Source organism: Eretmochelys imbricata, chromosome 9 (genome assembly GCF_965152235.1).
Source record: "Eretmochelys imbricata isolate rEreImb1 chromosome 9, rEreImb1.hap1, whole genome shotgun sequence".
Lineage (NCBI taxonomy): Eukaryota > Metazoa > Chordata > Testudines > Cheloniidae > Eretmochelys > Eretmochelys imbricata.
Genome location: NC_135580.1, coordinates 44,460,401 through 44,477,522, shown reverse-complemented (window position 1 = coordinate 44,477,522; position 17,122 = coordinate 44,460,401). Strand labels below are relative to the sequence as shown.

Sequence of the window (17,122 nt, the reverse complement as noted above, 5' to 3'; positions counted from 1 at the left end):
ACACTCCTATTATTCTCACTTCTAAAATTACAGATTTAATCCTTCTGCTCAGCTGCTTGCCTTCAAGCGTCTGCAGTATTTACTCATAGCAGCATTGAGCACATACAAACCCAGTGCAATGCAGTACCCCTAAATCCATCCATTCTTCTTCCTGACTAGAGGACAAAAACTGAAGACTGACAGTGCCTCCAAAGCTGATGGCTTTGTCACTGAAGTCCTTCTTCAAACATTTCCCAGCAGCATCTTCATATCCCACTTAGAGAGGTCAAATGGGCAGTGGTGATATATGCACACCGGCAAGTAGGAGCGTAGGGCATAGGTCTAAACCATAAGGCCACAAAAATCTCTTCACTCCTGTGGAAGCGGGGCCTGTCTACTAGAGCAACGTATGCCTAGGGCACGGTTGTGTGGCTTGGTTGACACATATCTAGATTTTTTTTTTTGTGATTTGAAAGCAGGAAGGTACCATTTATTTTATTCTTGTCAATGGAATCCATAAGCACAGAAAATACCTCTATCTGTGGGCAGATGTACTCGTGTAAAGCTTCCCCATCTTCTCTAAAGGTCAAAATGGTTGGAGGGAAATAGGACTAGACGGAGCATTTGTAATTCTAACCAGACTGCAGTTCCCTTGGCTCAAAGTGATGATAGTCTACAAACCTTGGAAGCATCTAGTTTTTCCAACACTCTGCTGCAGCTGGACCCCTTCAGTCATCCTGAACTTCACACACTAGTTTTATAGCCTCCAGCAAGCAACATGGATACTGTCAGGAGCCAGTTAACCTTCTATTAAAATCTTAAGCTTCCATAAGCAGTGTTTACAAAAGCACTGGGAGAATTTATTCACTTCAGACGTAGATCTCAGTTTAGCTGTGCTCCAAATGTCTGACAGAGACCACTGATTTCTCATAGGTGGCCTTCATAAAGGATTAAGCCTGAGTTTTATCTAAAGTTTCAATTCTCTACTTTCAGGGTTAGTAGTATGAGATTTCTTGTGTCAGTTTTCTCCTCACATCTTCTGTTTCTTCAGAGCTGTTGCACTACAGAGACTTGCAGGGGAACTGGGGCACTTGAACCTTGGCACTGCAGGCTCTGAGAGTCTACTTTTTGATCCTCTAGAGAAGGCCTTGCCATATTTGTTTGTCTTCTTCTGTTATAGCAATTGCATTAGTTCAGGGAGTGAACTGGGAGCTGTATCAGTTTAAAGAATCCTATCTTTAATTCTTCCTTTAAAAAGATAGTTCTTAAGATTGGTCTTGACTTTGTACAAAGCCACGAAAACAAAACTAAAACTAAACAAAAGCAAAACAAATCACCGAGCTCCACCTAAACCAAACAATTTATCTCCCTTTATTTTCCCCCTAAACTCAAATATTAAAAAAACAGCCTCGTAATCTGGATGTGAAATGGACCAAAGTGTGGAGAAGAACCTAATTCACTGGAATCTTAAAAATGTCTGAAGGCCTGCAGTACTACTCTGCCTCTTAATGGGTCTAATCAAACACTTAGCAAGCATGGAAAGCATCCAAATAAGACCCCTCCTGGAGGTGTCAAAGTACATTCTTCAAGGGCCTGTGGGTGAAAATCAGAGCTTTTCAATGAAGTCACTTGAGAAGCAATTCTATGAAGCACTCATAAGACTCATTTTCTCTTCTCAACTGATGCAGCATTTGGTCCTTTCAGCTCCCTTTGATTTAAATTATGTAATAAAATAAAATAAAAAATAAATCAATAAGATAAACTTTAATTTCTCCTAGAGAGCTTTATGTGGCTCTTGTATTTGATTCCTTTGTTACTTATTTGCTAGTAACACGCAGACCAATGCATGCCCCATGTTTACGAGAAAGAAAATTCATCTCCTGTCATAACTTTTATTTCTCAAAATGGAATACATTCATTGGGGTAGGAAGCCCCTCTGTGTGTATCAATGTTTGTAGATGTTAGAATGAAAGGTATCTTAATGCCACTGGCCTACAGTGGGTTTTATGTTTTTCAGGATGCAATGCTGCAGCAGTCCAGCAAATGGAGCCTGAATCTAAAGAAGGAAATGGGAAGGGTGGAGGTTGCTTATGCTGTGTCTACTGTGTTGTAATGAGCAAATCTATAATAGTGGTTTATGTACAGACCAGTGGATTCCTGGACCAATGTATTTTCTATTAGCTTATCTCTAAGCAATACTGAAAGTGTGCGTATCTGTTTCTTCTGACTTCTTTACATTCAGAATGAGCCTGCCGAATCACCAGTTATTATTGCCATGAAACTTAATAATGAAACTGGACCTCCTAGTGAATACTACTCATCTTCTAGTCTTGTCCCAGAGGAAGGTGGGAGGACTCCTTTGCATATTGCCTGTGAGAGAGAGGATAACCCGAAGGTAGGAGCACAATGGAACTGTAGAAATGTCCCTCCTTTAGGCTGTGGTTTTGCTCCTGTAGAATACACACAATTCCCAATCTTCAAATGACATATCTTACCCTACTGGGGAATCCTCCATAGGATCTGATTTCATGTGGCTTCTGTGGAAGAAATAAAACTCTCATCTCTTTTATGGGAAGGGTCTGATCCTTTAGTATGTGTGATCTTGGCTGCTCTGGGGATTTTAGCTATGGGTGGCCAGCCACTAGTGTAGATGGTCTGGTGGCCCAACAAGAAATGAACTGAACGAATACGTCAAAAACCCTCTATTATGATGCGTGCATGCTCTAATTGAACAACTGTACCATGTGATTTATAGAACTACCCTTCCTGACCCAGCCCCTTTTTGTTTGTTCTTTTCCTCCTGTCCTGGCCAAATTCCACATTGTGAACACTTTGAGGCAGGGATGTTATTTTAATACTTGTTTTGCATGAGGTGCTTGTAGGCATGACCAGAATCAATGGCAGTGTTTAGCCTGGTAAATTGACTGAGGGTTTTTTGAACTCTGCTTGGTTTATTTTTTTGGTCTGTCTAGCACAAAAATTTATCAGCACCCAGTACAGTAAACAAATTTTTAATCAGAAGCCCCCCTCCACCTTGCCTTCCCCAAAAGTCAAGCCATAACTAATTGATTTCCATTACACGTTGTCACTTACTATATCCCGTTTTCTTCCTCTGATAGTCTATACTGCTGCTTTGATCTTGCGGTTCTACATATTAGGATTCTTTCACGTAACTTCATTCTTTGACTTTCGACCTCTTTTTAATGCCTTGCCTTAAAGCGGATTCTAAATAGAAACAGTGTAAAGGTTTCTATTATCTTCTTCTTAATTACATTTGATGACTGGCCCTATGAAATTTAGCAAATGTGGAAAAAGTCCCATTTACTATGCCAGGATGTGTTGCGTTCAATACATTGTGTCCTTTCAGGAGTTGATTGCTTGCTGACATGCATTTCTTACCAGGCAGGTTTTTTATGGTTGCTTTTACATACAAATAAAAAGTCAATAAGCTAACCTTACCTCTCGATCCTCTCTCAAAATCATACATAATTAAGAATTTTAATTACTGTAGATCTTAGTTTCCAGGAATTCCAATCTGTTTTTATCCTAAAGTTGTTTTGAAGCTATTGAGTACTTAAAGGTTACCATTCTTGTATAACTAACCTCTATTGTAGAGCTCCCTTTTGCATTTACGCTGTCAGCTCCTGCATTCAAGGATTTATATTGTAGTGTATGATTCCTTGGTATATGTTATAAATTCTTTGCTTCATGGGGAACTATTCTGGAAAATGTGATTGAAATTGGGGACTGTTAGGTTTTTTCATGCATATGTGTGTGCTTATGTGTGTATATATTTTGCAGGTGGGACTGGTAGCACTGCCTTTTACGAAGGCTGCCGAACAATTCCCATCATAAGACCGTCTTAAGATGCTCATAACTTTGCCATGCTTTCACTATTTATGCTGAAATTTTCCATGCCAAGTGTCTGCCTTTTTTGTGGACTATTTCAGCCAAAATGATTCATGTTTTTCTGAGAATGAGGCTAGGGAAAAATAAGTGGGTTTTGCCCATGTTAAAAAATTCTGGTGGTTTTTCTTTGAAAAGCTCTAGCAATCCTATGCTTAGAAATTTGACTGGGAGTGCCTAGAGACAAGGGGAGTGGGGAGAGACAGGTGAAAATGAGGCCCCTGGGGATTGAGGGGAGAACTGGGAATGCTGTGCAAGGCATGAAGGGACTGGGTCAGGGAGATCAGAATGGTGAGACTAAGACTTGCTGGGGAAGGAGTCTGGGGCTGGAATGAGAATACTGGGGCAAAGAGATGGGACAGGTTGGAGGGGATGGGGCAGAAAGGGTCATGCTTGGTGGGAATGGGCAGAAGGGCCTGTGCCCACTAGAGAGCACACTCCCCTCTGGAGCCTGGGATGGAACCAAGATCTCTGAACCTCACCAAATATTTAGGAAACCCACTTGCAAAGTGTCCCATACTCGTGTAGTGCTGGTCCACATAGAGGATTAGAATCTTCTGCTGCTATCAGTTGTTATTCCATTAGCTCAAGTGGCAGTGGTCTGTGCGGTGGATCGATCGGTCCCAACTCTGCTGATGATGCATGTCGGGGTCCCTGTACAGCCACAGGACGAATTTCTGTTTTCACTATGCTTTATTTAAAAGCTAGGGAATTATACACACAGAAGATCATTAAAAGGCCATTATTAATGTTGCATTCTGAAGCACTCAAAAATTAGGAAATGCCAGAATTAAGGTTGCCTGTGCAACAAATCTTTAATTACATGATCACATTCTATTTTTTCCACAGGACCCCTGCTTCATTAAGTGTACAGAATGGACAATATTTACTTAGCGAGTTGCTATTCAGTACTTTTTCTCCTAATTCGGTCTATGGCCCCAGGCCTTACTTAGTGCACAGTCTCAAATCCTGCTGTGATGGCTGAAGTATTAATTTCCTCATGAGATTTTCTGTGGCGCTTATCACTATAATATTTGAGTGCTTCACAAACATTAATGAAGTGAGTTTCACAACACCACTGTGAAATGAGGTATATTATCTCCATTATAGAGATGGGGAACTGAGGCACAGAGAGATTAAAGTCAAAAGTAGCCATTAATTTTGGGTGCCCAATTTGAGATGATTAGGACCTGATTTCTCAGAGCACTTAAGTTTATAGAGCATTCCACATATGGAAAGCGCAACTCCTGTTGACTTCAGTTGCAGCTTTGAGTGCTCAGCACTTCTGCAAATAGACCCCACGTTCTCAAGTCAGGCACACAGAAAATGAAGAATACTCACTTAGTGACCACCTCTGAAAAGTTTGTCTTATGTCACTTGCCCAGCATCACATAGGAACCTTGTGCAGAGACAGGGGTAGAATCCAGTTCTCCAGGACAGCATTCAGCTGCCTTAATCTTGAGACCCTCCTCTCTCTTCTTGCAATCTGTCTCCTTCACTACACACCTTCCAATTTCTGCAACAAAAAAGGCAGGGGTCTTCCAGACAACAGTCTTCTTCACAACATAACCCTAGTTCATCTCTACCATGTGTCCATCATGTGCACTGAATGAGGGTGGGGTCCTATGATAAAAATAGGAGTACTTGTGGCACCTTATAGACTAACAAATTTATTTGAGCATAAGCTTTTGTGGGCTAAAACCCACTTCATCGGATGCATGCAGTGGAAAATACAGTGTGCCACAAGTACTCCTGTTCTTTTTGCGGATACAAACTAACACCGGCTGCTACTCTGAAACCTGTCATTATGCAATGATAACAATAGTATGTGATCTTGTAAATAAAGACTGAATTTTAATGTGTATGCACAGGGGGCCCAGTTAAGGTTGCACACACAACCTTAATTTTGGCAATTGCCAACTTTTGAGGGTTAAAGAAGCAGCCTTAATAATGTTCTTTTTTAAATGTTTTTTTCCTATGTAATATGTGTATGTGTTTATAGCAAGTGTTTAATGCTGTTGTTTTTCATAAGCTTAATGTCTTGTTTTTCTTTTTTATGATCTAATTCTACCTTTCCCCCCCCTACCCAGCATGTCAGAGATGTTGTCCACCTCCTCTTAACTCATAAGGCAAATCCTAACACCTTGTGGAGTGGCCATTCACCACTTTCCCTGGCAATTGCCAGTGGGAATGACTTGGTGAGCATCATCTAATTCCTTCTTTCTTTATTTACTTGGTTAATTTTTGCTTTGGTTCCTTCCCGGAAAGGAGCCAAGATGGCTTGTGTGTTGGAGTGACCCATGTTTATTTCCAATGAAAGTATCTAAATTTACTTTTCTTTCAAAGCTATGGACATAACCTGAGTTTTCCACTGTATTAAATGGGGATTTCTCTTTATGGATTGGTGGCTAAGAGCTTAGCAGGATTCAGAAAGGAATATCTATCTATATGGATCATGAGAACATCCACTTACACTGTAGGATACCCTGAAAATATTACAAAGAACATAAACCGTCATACTTTTGCGTTTAAGTCAAGCACTAACTGATGGGATTAGGAAGAAACTTCCTCTACAGACATTCTGTAACTGTCCACCAAGTTACTACTTGTACCTTCTGATGCATCTAATGCTGGCTATTATCAGAGACTTGACATTGGAATAGATGGCTCGCTGGTCTGATTCAGTAATGTAGTTCCTATATAAAACAGTTTGGTTTGAAATGATCAAAACTACTAACATCTGAAAATGCTGTATTGAGCATGCCCTTTATAAAATTTCCATATAGATGCACTATCCAGGCATTAATTGCTTTGGAAATAAGCACTTTTTAAGAACTGCTTAAGAGAGAACATTTCAGCCACTGTATAGATGATTCCTCTTGACCTGGATCCTCCTCATCTGCTCCTGTTAGTGTGTGTTTGAACCTGGGATCATTAGAATACACATTCAATTTTAATTGCCCATGCTGCGGGACTTTTGTGCCTCCAGAATCAAGTCTAGCAGATTCACTGGAGGTCTGAATGTGATTTTTTGTAAGTTTCGCACTAGTACTACTAAAATCTGCTCTCTTTAAAGTGTGCATGTATTATTATTTTGCATTTAATAAAGACAATAGGGCAATACTTCAAAAATCCCACAGTTGCTCCAGGAGGTGTACATTGTTGGGGTAATTTCTCCTTATTTTCTCTCTCAATAAAAGAAACTGTTGGTTGCAATAAAATGAAAAGGAAAGGTTTTTAGATTTTAATATAAAGTTTTGAATAACTTCACAAAAGGGTTGGGTTTTACTGTATTATAGAGATCTCTTGATTTTCTTAATATAAAAAAGGGCTAAAGTTAGTTCTGAAGCACAGTGTAGGAAATTCTCATCTGAAGAAGATTGCTTCGCCTGACTTGAATTTTTTTTTTAAATTAAATGCACAAAGAAATGGAAAGGAAACTACTGAAAAGTATTTGACTTTGTTAGCATCCTTTAGCTATTTCCAGGTAGAATGGCCACATATTGATTCTCTATATAGCACTTGTTTATTCTTTAATTAAAGTCTCAGCTAATATTGTACTGAGTCCACTTGGTGCTAGCTTGTTAGCTGTGATGCTAAGGATCATGTAATGACCTAAGTAGCTCTTGGATCTGGACTCCAGTTCTTTGGCACATCCGGCACAGTGCTTTACAACTGGTTAATCTACAGTGCTAAATACATTAATAATAGCAGTATTAACTCACCCACGTTGCATGTGGGCAGCATTCTTCATTACTTGTTAGCCCAGTAAATGTAAATCCAAATGCAGTACTGCTCTGTACAATGTAGTTGAGTTCTCAGGGAGGGAAAGTCGTATTGGAGACACTGGGTTTTGAGGGAGCTGTATGCTTGTTTGAGAATCCAAGGAGAACAGCTGAAATCCCAGAAGATAAGAAAAGAACTAACCTAAGCCTCAGTCCTGCAGTTGGCTTTGGGTGAACAGATTCCAGTGCTCGCACGGAGCCCCATTGACATTGGTGAAGCTCCTTGTGGACACAAGGGACCATTTATTTTATTTTATTTTATTATCTATCATAATTCCCCTCTTTAAATAAAAGGAAATTAGGTGAATTATGGAGCAGGGAATTATGGAGCAACAAGTTTAATTACAATACACTGCTAGGCCAATTGATAAAGCAGTATTTATAACCACTTAGAAGACAGAGAGGGAAGTGCTAAGCAATAGATAACATGAACTCATCAAAAATCATGTCTGATTAACTGGCCTCATTCAGCTCAAGGTATAGTATCCCTGGTCTCCCAGTCCATGCACTGTACCAAAGCCCATGGATAGAGAGTCTGACCCAGGCTTTTCTCAAGACACCTTTGATTGTCAGAGAATGGGTTTGTGGGAGTCTTGCACTGCTCACTAAAGAGAAAATAGTTGAATAGAAGGGGCTTCTTAGACTCCTTTGGCTTAGAAAGAGCTTCTATTCTGGGCTAATAATGGCTGCTGTTTGGGTTAAAATAACAGAATTCAGTCTCATGTTTGAAACATCTGAAATCTAAGTCGTGGAGTTTATGAACCTGTCTGATGCAGTAATGGCCCAGTAGGCCACAAATGTACAGCCTGTGCCATTCTGTTTTTCTGGTAGTGTACAGGCTTTGTACTTTAGAAAAGCATAAAAGAAGATGACTTTTTTAACACTACACTATGAAGCAGTTGACACATGGCTGTTCAGTATGGATCTATGATTTTTATTGTGCTAAAAATGCAATACAAAGCAAGTGCAAAAATTATTCTCCTAGACCAATATTTAGATGTTATTACTTTATGCCTTTTAAGTTACTGAAAAATACTAGTATGCATTCCTGGTATATTATTGTAAACACTGTAAAGTATCGACACAGATATCATTGTACATTTTGGATCTCACAATCCTGCTGTAAAACTATCTAAGACGACGTCATCATTCATTGATTTCTCATATTTAACTATGCCTGTTTGCAGGCGGTGAGGGAACTCTTAGCGTATGGAGCTGACCCCAATCTTCCATTAAGCAACGGTATAGGTAGTGCCCTTTGTGCTGCAGTCAACACTACATATGAACAGAAGAGGACCATAGCAAACAGGATTTTATTGGTAAGAAAACCATATGTTGTTTTTGACTTCAGTTTTCCAATTAACTTTTTGAGCAGGTGTTTTGAATGCTGGTTCTTCTTTGTGATTCAGTTGTCTTCTTTCCTAGTAACCTTCAGTGATGCAGGTTTTTTTCTGAAAAAGAAAAGGAGTACTTGTGGCACCTTAGAGACTAACCAATTTATTTGAGCATAAGCTTACATTGTAAGGAGAGTGGTCACTTTGGATAAGCTATTACCAGCAGGAGAGTGAGTTTGTGTGTGTGGTTTTTGGAAAAAGGGGGGGGGGTGAGAAAACCTGGATTTGTGCTGGAAATGACCCACCTTGATTATCATACACATTGTAAAGAGAGTGGTCACTTTGGATGGGCTATTACCAGCAGGAGAGTGAGTTTGTGTGGGAGGGGGGTGGAGGGTGAGAAAACCTGGATTTGTGCTGGAAATGGCCCAACTTGATTATCATACACATTGTAAGGAGAGTGATCACTTTAGATAAGCTATTACCAGCAGGAGAGTGGGATGGGAGGAGGTATTGTTTCATGGTCTCTGTGTGTATAATGTCTTCTGCAGTTTCCACAGTATGCATCCAATGAAGTCAGCTGTAGCTCACGAAAGCTTATGCTCAAATAAATTGGTTAGTCTCTAAGGTGCCACAAGTACTCCTTTTCTTTTTGTGAATACAGACTAACACGGCTGTTACTCTGAAACCTGTTTTTTTCTTAGTAACTCAGCGATTCAACTGCCAATTCCTTTTGTTTCTGTATCTGAGTCTGTGCTGGGAAGATGAACTGTGTTGTGAAACATGTTAACATGTTTTAACTAGCATGGAGTTACTTGCCTTCTGCACAGAGGGGCAAGTCATGTTTGAATTATGGTAGGTGATTGTGGTTAACTTTGGGTCCCCTGCAACATCCAGGGTTCACTGCAAGTAACTATCATATTTTTAAATGCAGCTATCCTTGTCACTTTAAGGTGAAAATTGTGTTGAATGCTCACTAAAATCACATTAGTTGACTGGATGCATTTTCCCAGTGTGGACAAGACCCAGGAGAGTGTTAAGCCTTATCTACCTCAGGGATTTCCCCCAGTTCTAGCCCAACAGCATAGCCAGTGCAAACTCAGTTAGGGGAAGGCAGCCACAATCTGCATCAGTTGAGTTTACACCAATTTCAAGCAGAGGTAAAATCAAGTGGTGCAAATCACTGCTTGGAGCAAATTTCCAATGTAGACAAAGCCTTAGGGAAGGAGGTTAGTTTTGTCCTTTGATGATTGCTTTTTGTGCTTCCTAAGGTTGAGGGGGAAAACAAGGGGAAGCCAACCAAATAAAACAAGAATTTGGGAAGTGATTCATCCTCGCTGACACTTCTGAAACTCAACACTAATCTGCAACTACATAAGTAGAATTCTGTGTGCCATTCACTGTATTTCTTATCCCTTGTTCTCTAGCAGGAATTCCACCTTTCTGATGTCTGCTCTCTTGCAATCATAATTGTTTGACACCATAATCATTTTTACAGCACCCAGTTGTCATATCACAAGCAGGATATGGTGGGCAATAAAAATGCAGGAACAGATGAATTGTGGGCTCCTCTGAATCCCTTGCATTTCATACGAGACTAATGCAAACCATATTCTTGGTATAGCCCTGATCAGCATGTCTGGAAATGTATATATTTTACTGTGGGTTCTGCCTGATATAATATATTCTAACTTTTAGGATTACAGATAAACAATGAGAATGAAAATGTGTTTCCATAGATGCCTGAACAGAAGTGGGGATTGGGTGAGATTGATATCCCTGAAAATCAGGGCCATGATTGCCTACATGAGTGTTGGAACTTTCACGTGCAAAACCCTTCTGGACATACGAATGCTCATCATTAGAATCTAGTCACACCCAGGGGTTTATGTGAATAAAGCATGCACTCAGTTGTGTTCTTACAGAGTTGCATTTGCACAAGTAGAGACCAGGGTCTGGTGATCAGTCCTTTCAGTTTAATTATAACAAGTTTAATTATAACAGTTTGGTTGAACGTCCTGCCTTTTCTAATGGTTTTTCAATTTTGTTGTTTTGCATTTTGTTTTTCTTTCTCCAGATTGATAAACTAATTGAGGCTGGTGCAGATATGTTGATGCCAATTACTCTTAACCAAGGGAGGAGAACTGCAGTAGGAACTGTAGTAGACTACGCATATTATAAATACTTTCAGGTATCTCTTTGACCACTAGAATTTAAAATTAATGTTAATATTAATCATGTTCTTCAGATCCATAAATAGAGACAACCAGATTTTCTAGTTCTGCACCTGTCACTTTGTCAGGGGTAGATGCTAAAAGCACCAGCAGACTCTCTTTTGTCCAGTTGTCTTGAGACTCATTCCATTCACCACCAAACTTTTAGCCCTATAAGGGTGACAGAGGTCTAAAAAGCCCTGGTAGTTCTGCCGTGGGAGAGAGATGATTTGGTCCAACTTCATATTAAGATTCCATTTATAGGTGGTTTATAAAGAGTTAATGAATGATTTATAGACGTTATAAGCATTTTACAGACATGATTAGTATATATTGTTGAGAGAAGCACATCAGTAAAAGGTGTTATAGATGGTTATAAATTATTACTGGAGGCAACTTATTGAGTGGTTGAACTTTAGAAGAATCTAGCACAGGGCTGGGCAAACTTTTTGGCCCGAGAGCCACATCAGGGTTGCGAAACTGTATGAAGGGCCGGGTAGGGAAGGCTGTGCCTCCCGAAACAGCCTGGCCCCCTCCCACTAGCCACCCTCTCCCCTTCCCGCCCCCTGACTGCCCCCCTCAGAACCCCCAACCCATCCAACCCGCCCTGGTCCTTTGTCCCCTGACAGGCCCCCCGGGACTCCCAAGCCTATCCAACCCCCCCCACCGTCCCTGACCACTCTCCTCCCCATCCAAACGCCCCCTGTGCCCTGACTGCCCCCTGGAATCCCTGCCCCTTATCCAACCCCTCCCTGCCCCCTTACCATGCCGGTCAGAGCGGCAGGACTAGCAGCCATGCTGCCCAGCAGGAGACAGCCATGCTACCAGAGCGCTGGTGGCGCGGCAAGCTGAGGCTGCGGGGGCGGGGAGGCCAGCGGGGGGAGGGGCTGGGAGCTCAAGACCTGGGCAGGACAGTCCCACAGGCTTTAGTTTGCCCATCTCTGACCTAGCACAATGGATTAACTGTTAAAATATATTAAAATTTATTAACCCTTTGTGAAAGGAACCTTAACATAAAGTGTAATTAATTATTTGCCAGATTCAGAAATTCTGCTTTCTCTGGACTTATTCGCTTTAAAGAGCTGCTAATGCTTCCTGGAAATCTTTGAGATAATTTCTGTTTAGAAACATTGCTGGCTTGGGTCATCATAGTTTCATAGTGCTTAAGACCAGAAGGGACTATTAGATCATCTAGCCTGACCTCCTGTATATCACAGGGCATTAAATTTTACCTATGTTGAGCCTGATGACTTTAGTTAAACTAAACCTTTTTAGTCATCAGGACAGATTAAGGTGCCACCAAAGGGCCCCTGGGGTGGCAGGGAATTGTTGTGGTGAAACATTTCCACAGGATCCTAGTACACAATCCATACCCCATGCTGCAGAGGAAGGCAAAAAAACCAAAAACAGAAATACCCAGGAGAAAACTGCTTCCTGACCCCAAATCTGGTGAGCAAGATACAGCAGTCAGGCGCCTAAGAGGGAGGAGTCTCTGTACCACCTCCGGTTTCAGAGTAGCAGCCGTGTTAGTCTGTATTCGCAAAAAGAAAAGGAGTACTTGTGGCACCTTACAGAGACTAACCAATTTATTTGAGCATAAGCTTTCATGAGCTACAGCTCACTTCATCAGATACATTTAGTGGAAAATACAGTGGGGAGATTTATATACACAGAGAACATGAAACAATGGGTGTTATCATACACACTGTAAGGAGAGTGATCACTTAAGATGAGCTAATACCAGCAGGAGAGCGGGGGGAGAGTGGGAGAAAACCTTTTGTAGTGATAATCAAGGTGGTCCATTTCCAGCAGTTGACAAGAACGTCTGAGGAACGGGGGGGGGGGGAGGGGGGAATAAACATGGGGAAATAGTTACACTTGTGTAACGACCCATCCACTCTCAGTCTCTATTCAAGCCTAAGTTAATTGTATCCAGTTTGCAAATTAATTCCAATTCAGCAGTTTCTCGTTGGAGTCTGTTTTTGAAGTCTTTTTGTTGTAATATTGCGACTTTTAGGTCTGTAATCGAGTGACCAGAGAGATTGAAGTGTTCTCCGACTGGTTTATGAATGTTATAATTCTTGACATCTGATTTGTGTCCATTTATTCTTTTACGTAGAGACTGTCCAGTTTGACCAATGTACATGGCAGAGGGGCATTGCTGGAACATGATGGCATATATCACATTGGTAGATGTGCAGGTAGGTGAACGAGCCTCTGATAGTGTGGCTGATGTGATTAGGCCCTATGATGGTGTCCCCTGAATAGATATGTGGACACAGTTGGCAATGGGCTTTGTTGCAAGAATAGGTTCCTGGGTTAGTGGTTTTGCTGTGTGGACTTCCTGGACACTACGGTGCTAATAAGCAATGGTCACATAAACACCACCCTATACCGGAAACCTACTGACTGCTATTCCTCCCTACATGCCTCCAGCTTTCACCCAGATCACACCAGATGATCCATTGTCTACAGCCAAGCTCTACGATACAACCGCATTTGCTCCAACCTCTCAGACAGAGAGAAACACCTACAAGATCTCTATCAAGCATTCTTACAACTACAATACCCACCTGCTGAAGTGAAGAAACAGATTGACAGAGCCAGAAGAGTACCCAGAAGTCACCTACTACAGGACAGGCCCAACTAAGAAAATAACAGAACGCCACTAGCCATCACCTTCAGCCCCCAGCTAAAACCTCTCCAACGTATCATCAAGGATCTACAACCTATCCTGAAGGACGACCCATCGCTCTCACAGATCTTGGGAGACAGGCCAGTCCTTGCTTACAGACAGCCCCCAAACCTGAAGCAAATACTCACCAGCAACCACATACCACACAACAAAACCACTAACCCAGGAACCTATTCTTGCAACAAAGCCCGTTGCCAACTGTGTCCACATATCTATTCAGGGGACACCATCACAGGGCCTAATCACATCAGCCACACTATCAGAGGCTCATTCACCTACCTGCACATCTACCAATGTGATATATGCCATCATGTTCCAGCAATGCCCCTCTGCCATGTACATTGGTCAAACTGGACAGTCTCTACGTAAAAGAATAAATGGACACAAATCAGATGTCAAGAATTATAACATTCATAAACCAGTCGGAGAACACTTCAATCTCTCTGGTCACTCGATTACAAACCTAAAAGTCGCAATATTACAACAAAAAGACTTCAAAAACAGACTCCAACGAGAGACTGCTGAATTGGAATTAATTTGCAAACTGGATACAATTAACTTAGGCTTGAATAGAGACTGGGAGTGGATGGGTCATTACACAAAGTGTAACTATTTCCCCATGTTTATTCTCACCCCCACTGTTCCTCAGACGTTCTTGTCAACTGCTGGAAATGGACCACCTTGATTATCATTACAAAAGGTTTTCTCCCACCCTCCCCACACTCTCCTGCTGGTATTAGTTCATCGTAAGTGATCACTCTCCTTACAGTGTGTATGATAACACCCATTGTTTCATGTTCTCTGTGTATATAAATCTCCCCACTGTATTTTCCACTGAATGCATCCGATGAAGTGAGCTGTAGCTCACGAAAGCTTATGCTCAAATAAATGTTAGTCTCTAAGGTGCCACGAGTACTCCTTTTCTTTGTACCACCTCAGAGCACTGTTCTGCTTCTTCTCCTCTGAGGGAGTCCTGCCCAATCAAAAGAGTAGCAGCTAAAAAAATTGGTCAAAATATTAAATGTGATTATGTTCCAGCTTGCTCCACTGTGTTGTGTAAAAATGGCAGGTGTTTGGAGAGGAGAGGGGATCCTGTCCCTTGGCATAGGTTGAAACTGCTAGTTAGTATTTAGCAGGGCTGATACGGTACCATACATGATTACGTCTGTGTTGGGCATCCTTTCATCTAGTCAAGTTTACTTCCTGCTAAGAATAATATGGAAGCACATTTGCCATGTTAGATGTCTATTCCCTATGTCTTCTTGTGTGTGAATTGTGTGTTGCAGGATAAGAAGATAGCACATACTCCATACCACGCATTATTGCCGCCGGAACGGGAGATTTTCAATGCGCGCAGGGAGCTGCTACAGTACATTAGTGACCGGCTTCGCGAGCGTGTTGTCGTGAAAGAGAGAGAATGTGATAGAGAAAAACTTCGGAAATCCAGGAAATGTGAGTTCAAGCTAAGCCTGCAGTCCATGTAAATATTGTATATATCGCTGTATGGGGATTTACACTTGTAAATTCCTATGCTGTGGGATTAAATTATAGCCCCTAATGATGAATTTGTTCCTCTATAACGCTTTTCATTCCGGGATCCTTGTGCTTTACAGAATCCCATTGCCCTTCTAGAGTAAGTGGGTGCCATTCTCCTTTTATAGCTAGGGACACACCTAAGTACACTGCGGTTAAGTGATTTGCTCAAGGTGTTGCTCAAATCTGTGGCACTGCCAAGCATAGAACCTGCATCTCTCCCTGATACGTGTGTTTCAAGCACAAAATAATACTGCCTCTAGAGATTACCTAAAATGTGATAAGTGAAATGTGGGATTGTTACCTTCTGCAATTCACATAACCTGAAATTCTATGGCTTGTGTTATGCAGGAGATCATAATAATCAAAATGGTCCTTTCTGGCCTTAAAAATCTGTTAACCTCTGTGTACCTCAGTTTCCCCATATATAGACTGGGGATATATTGCCAACCTTTGAAGTTCTTATCTTAAAACATTTTAATTTAAAAATCTGAGACAAGCCCTGCTCTTGTTCTTAGGGAGCAGTGAAAATCCATGATATATTTGTCTGTGGGTGTCACATAGTTCTCATTCCACTGAGTCCCAACAGGTGACCCTCGTCTTTAAGATGTTTTATGGACTCCCAAAGAGGGATATCCAAAATATGGAGTAGGATGCTGAACATTACTTGTATGATACAGTGTTTTCTGTAACTTCCATTTCAAGAAGAAACTGTTCTTGCCTCTATAACATGGGCCAGAGAGTCAGATGTTGACCAATGAGTACATTTGTGGCATAACCACACCACAGGGCCGAATGCAGTTTTAATGGAAGTGGCCCTGGTGACCAGCGTGCTTATTCAGACTCTAACTGTGAGGTCTAATTTTCTCATTTACATGTTGGTACAGTAGAGGCAAGTCCTCGTGCTCCCTCAGCTAGAAGAAAACATGTGGACAAGCGTGCTGCAATAATGCTATCACAGGAGGAAGTGAGGTATGCTAAAGATGCTGAACAGAAACACTTATAATTTTTTAGCCAAATATATCACTTCATGGCTCTGCCTCACCTGGACCACTGTCACCAGCACCCCTTCTTTGGCCTCTCTGACTTTCCACTCACTTCTTCAATCTATCCACTTTTCAGCAGCTAAAATTATCTTCCCCTCCTGCTCTGAAGTTAGCCAAAGTGGCTGCTATGAATGGACAAAGATGTTACAATTTTCTGGTTGTTGACAGATTGGTCATTTATATTCAGAGCTAATAATTCAAAAGAAGCCAGTCTAACCTCAGGCTTCCCAGACAAATTCTCCTGTGGCCCAGCATATGATGCAGCCATCTGCAGAGATCTTTTTACAAAGCCTAGAGTTGAGTCAAAACTCTTACGAACGTAGTACCCCTGCCCAGCCTTGCAATCTGATCCTCGTGCCCCCTCAGAGCCTCATTGAGGACTTCATGTGTACAGGGGTTTCCCCCTAAGTTTCACATTGCAGGATCAGGGCCTTAGTGAGGAAGTCACTACTTCAGTTCCATAATACGTGTGCAACATTATGTACAGTGGTTAAAATAAAATAAAAAAAAACCAGTGCCATCAGTTACCATACACTAGTATTGGGGAAAATATTGTACTGTTCCGGATAGCACTGTCTTTTATCTCTTTATAATAGATTACTCTTTGATGGTGGCCATTGTGTTTGTGTGT

At 41.3% G+C, this 17,122-nt stretch overlaps 1 protein-coding gene across 1 annotated transcript in view; it reads left to right on the top strand.

Moving 5' to 3' along the window:
* ANKMY1 (ankyrin repeat and MYND domain containing 1) overlaps window positions 1-17,122 on the top strand; it is a 53,236-nt gene that overhangs the window by 26,545 nt on the left and 9,569 nt on the right. The window contains exons 10-15 of the mRNA XM_077826357.1: window positions 2,222-2,374; window positions 5,976-6,083; window positions 8,858-8,989; window positions 11,082-11,195; window positions 15,199-15,364; window positions 16,333-16,417. Of these exons, the coding sequence (XP_077682483.1) occupies window positions 2,222-2,374; window positions 5,976-6,083; window positions 8,858-8,989; window positions 11,082-11,195; window positions 15,199-15,364; window positions 16,333-16,417 (758 nt within the window). The remainder of the gene's footprint in view (window positions 1-2,221; window positions 2,375-5,975; window positions 6,084-8,857; window positions 8,990-11,081; window positions 11,196-15,198; window positions 15,365-16,332; window positions 16,418-17,122) is intronic.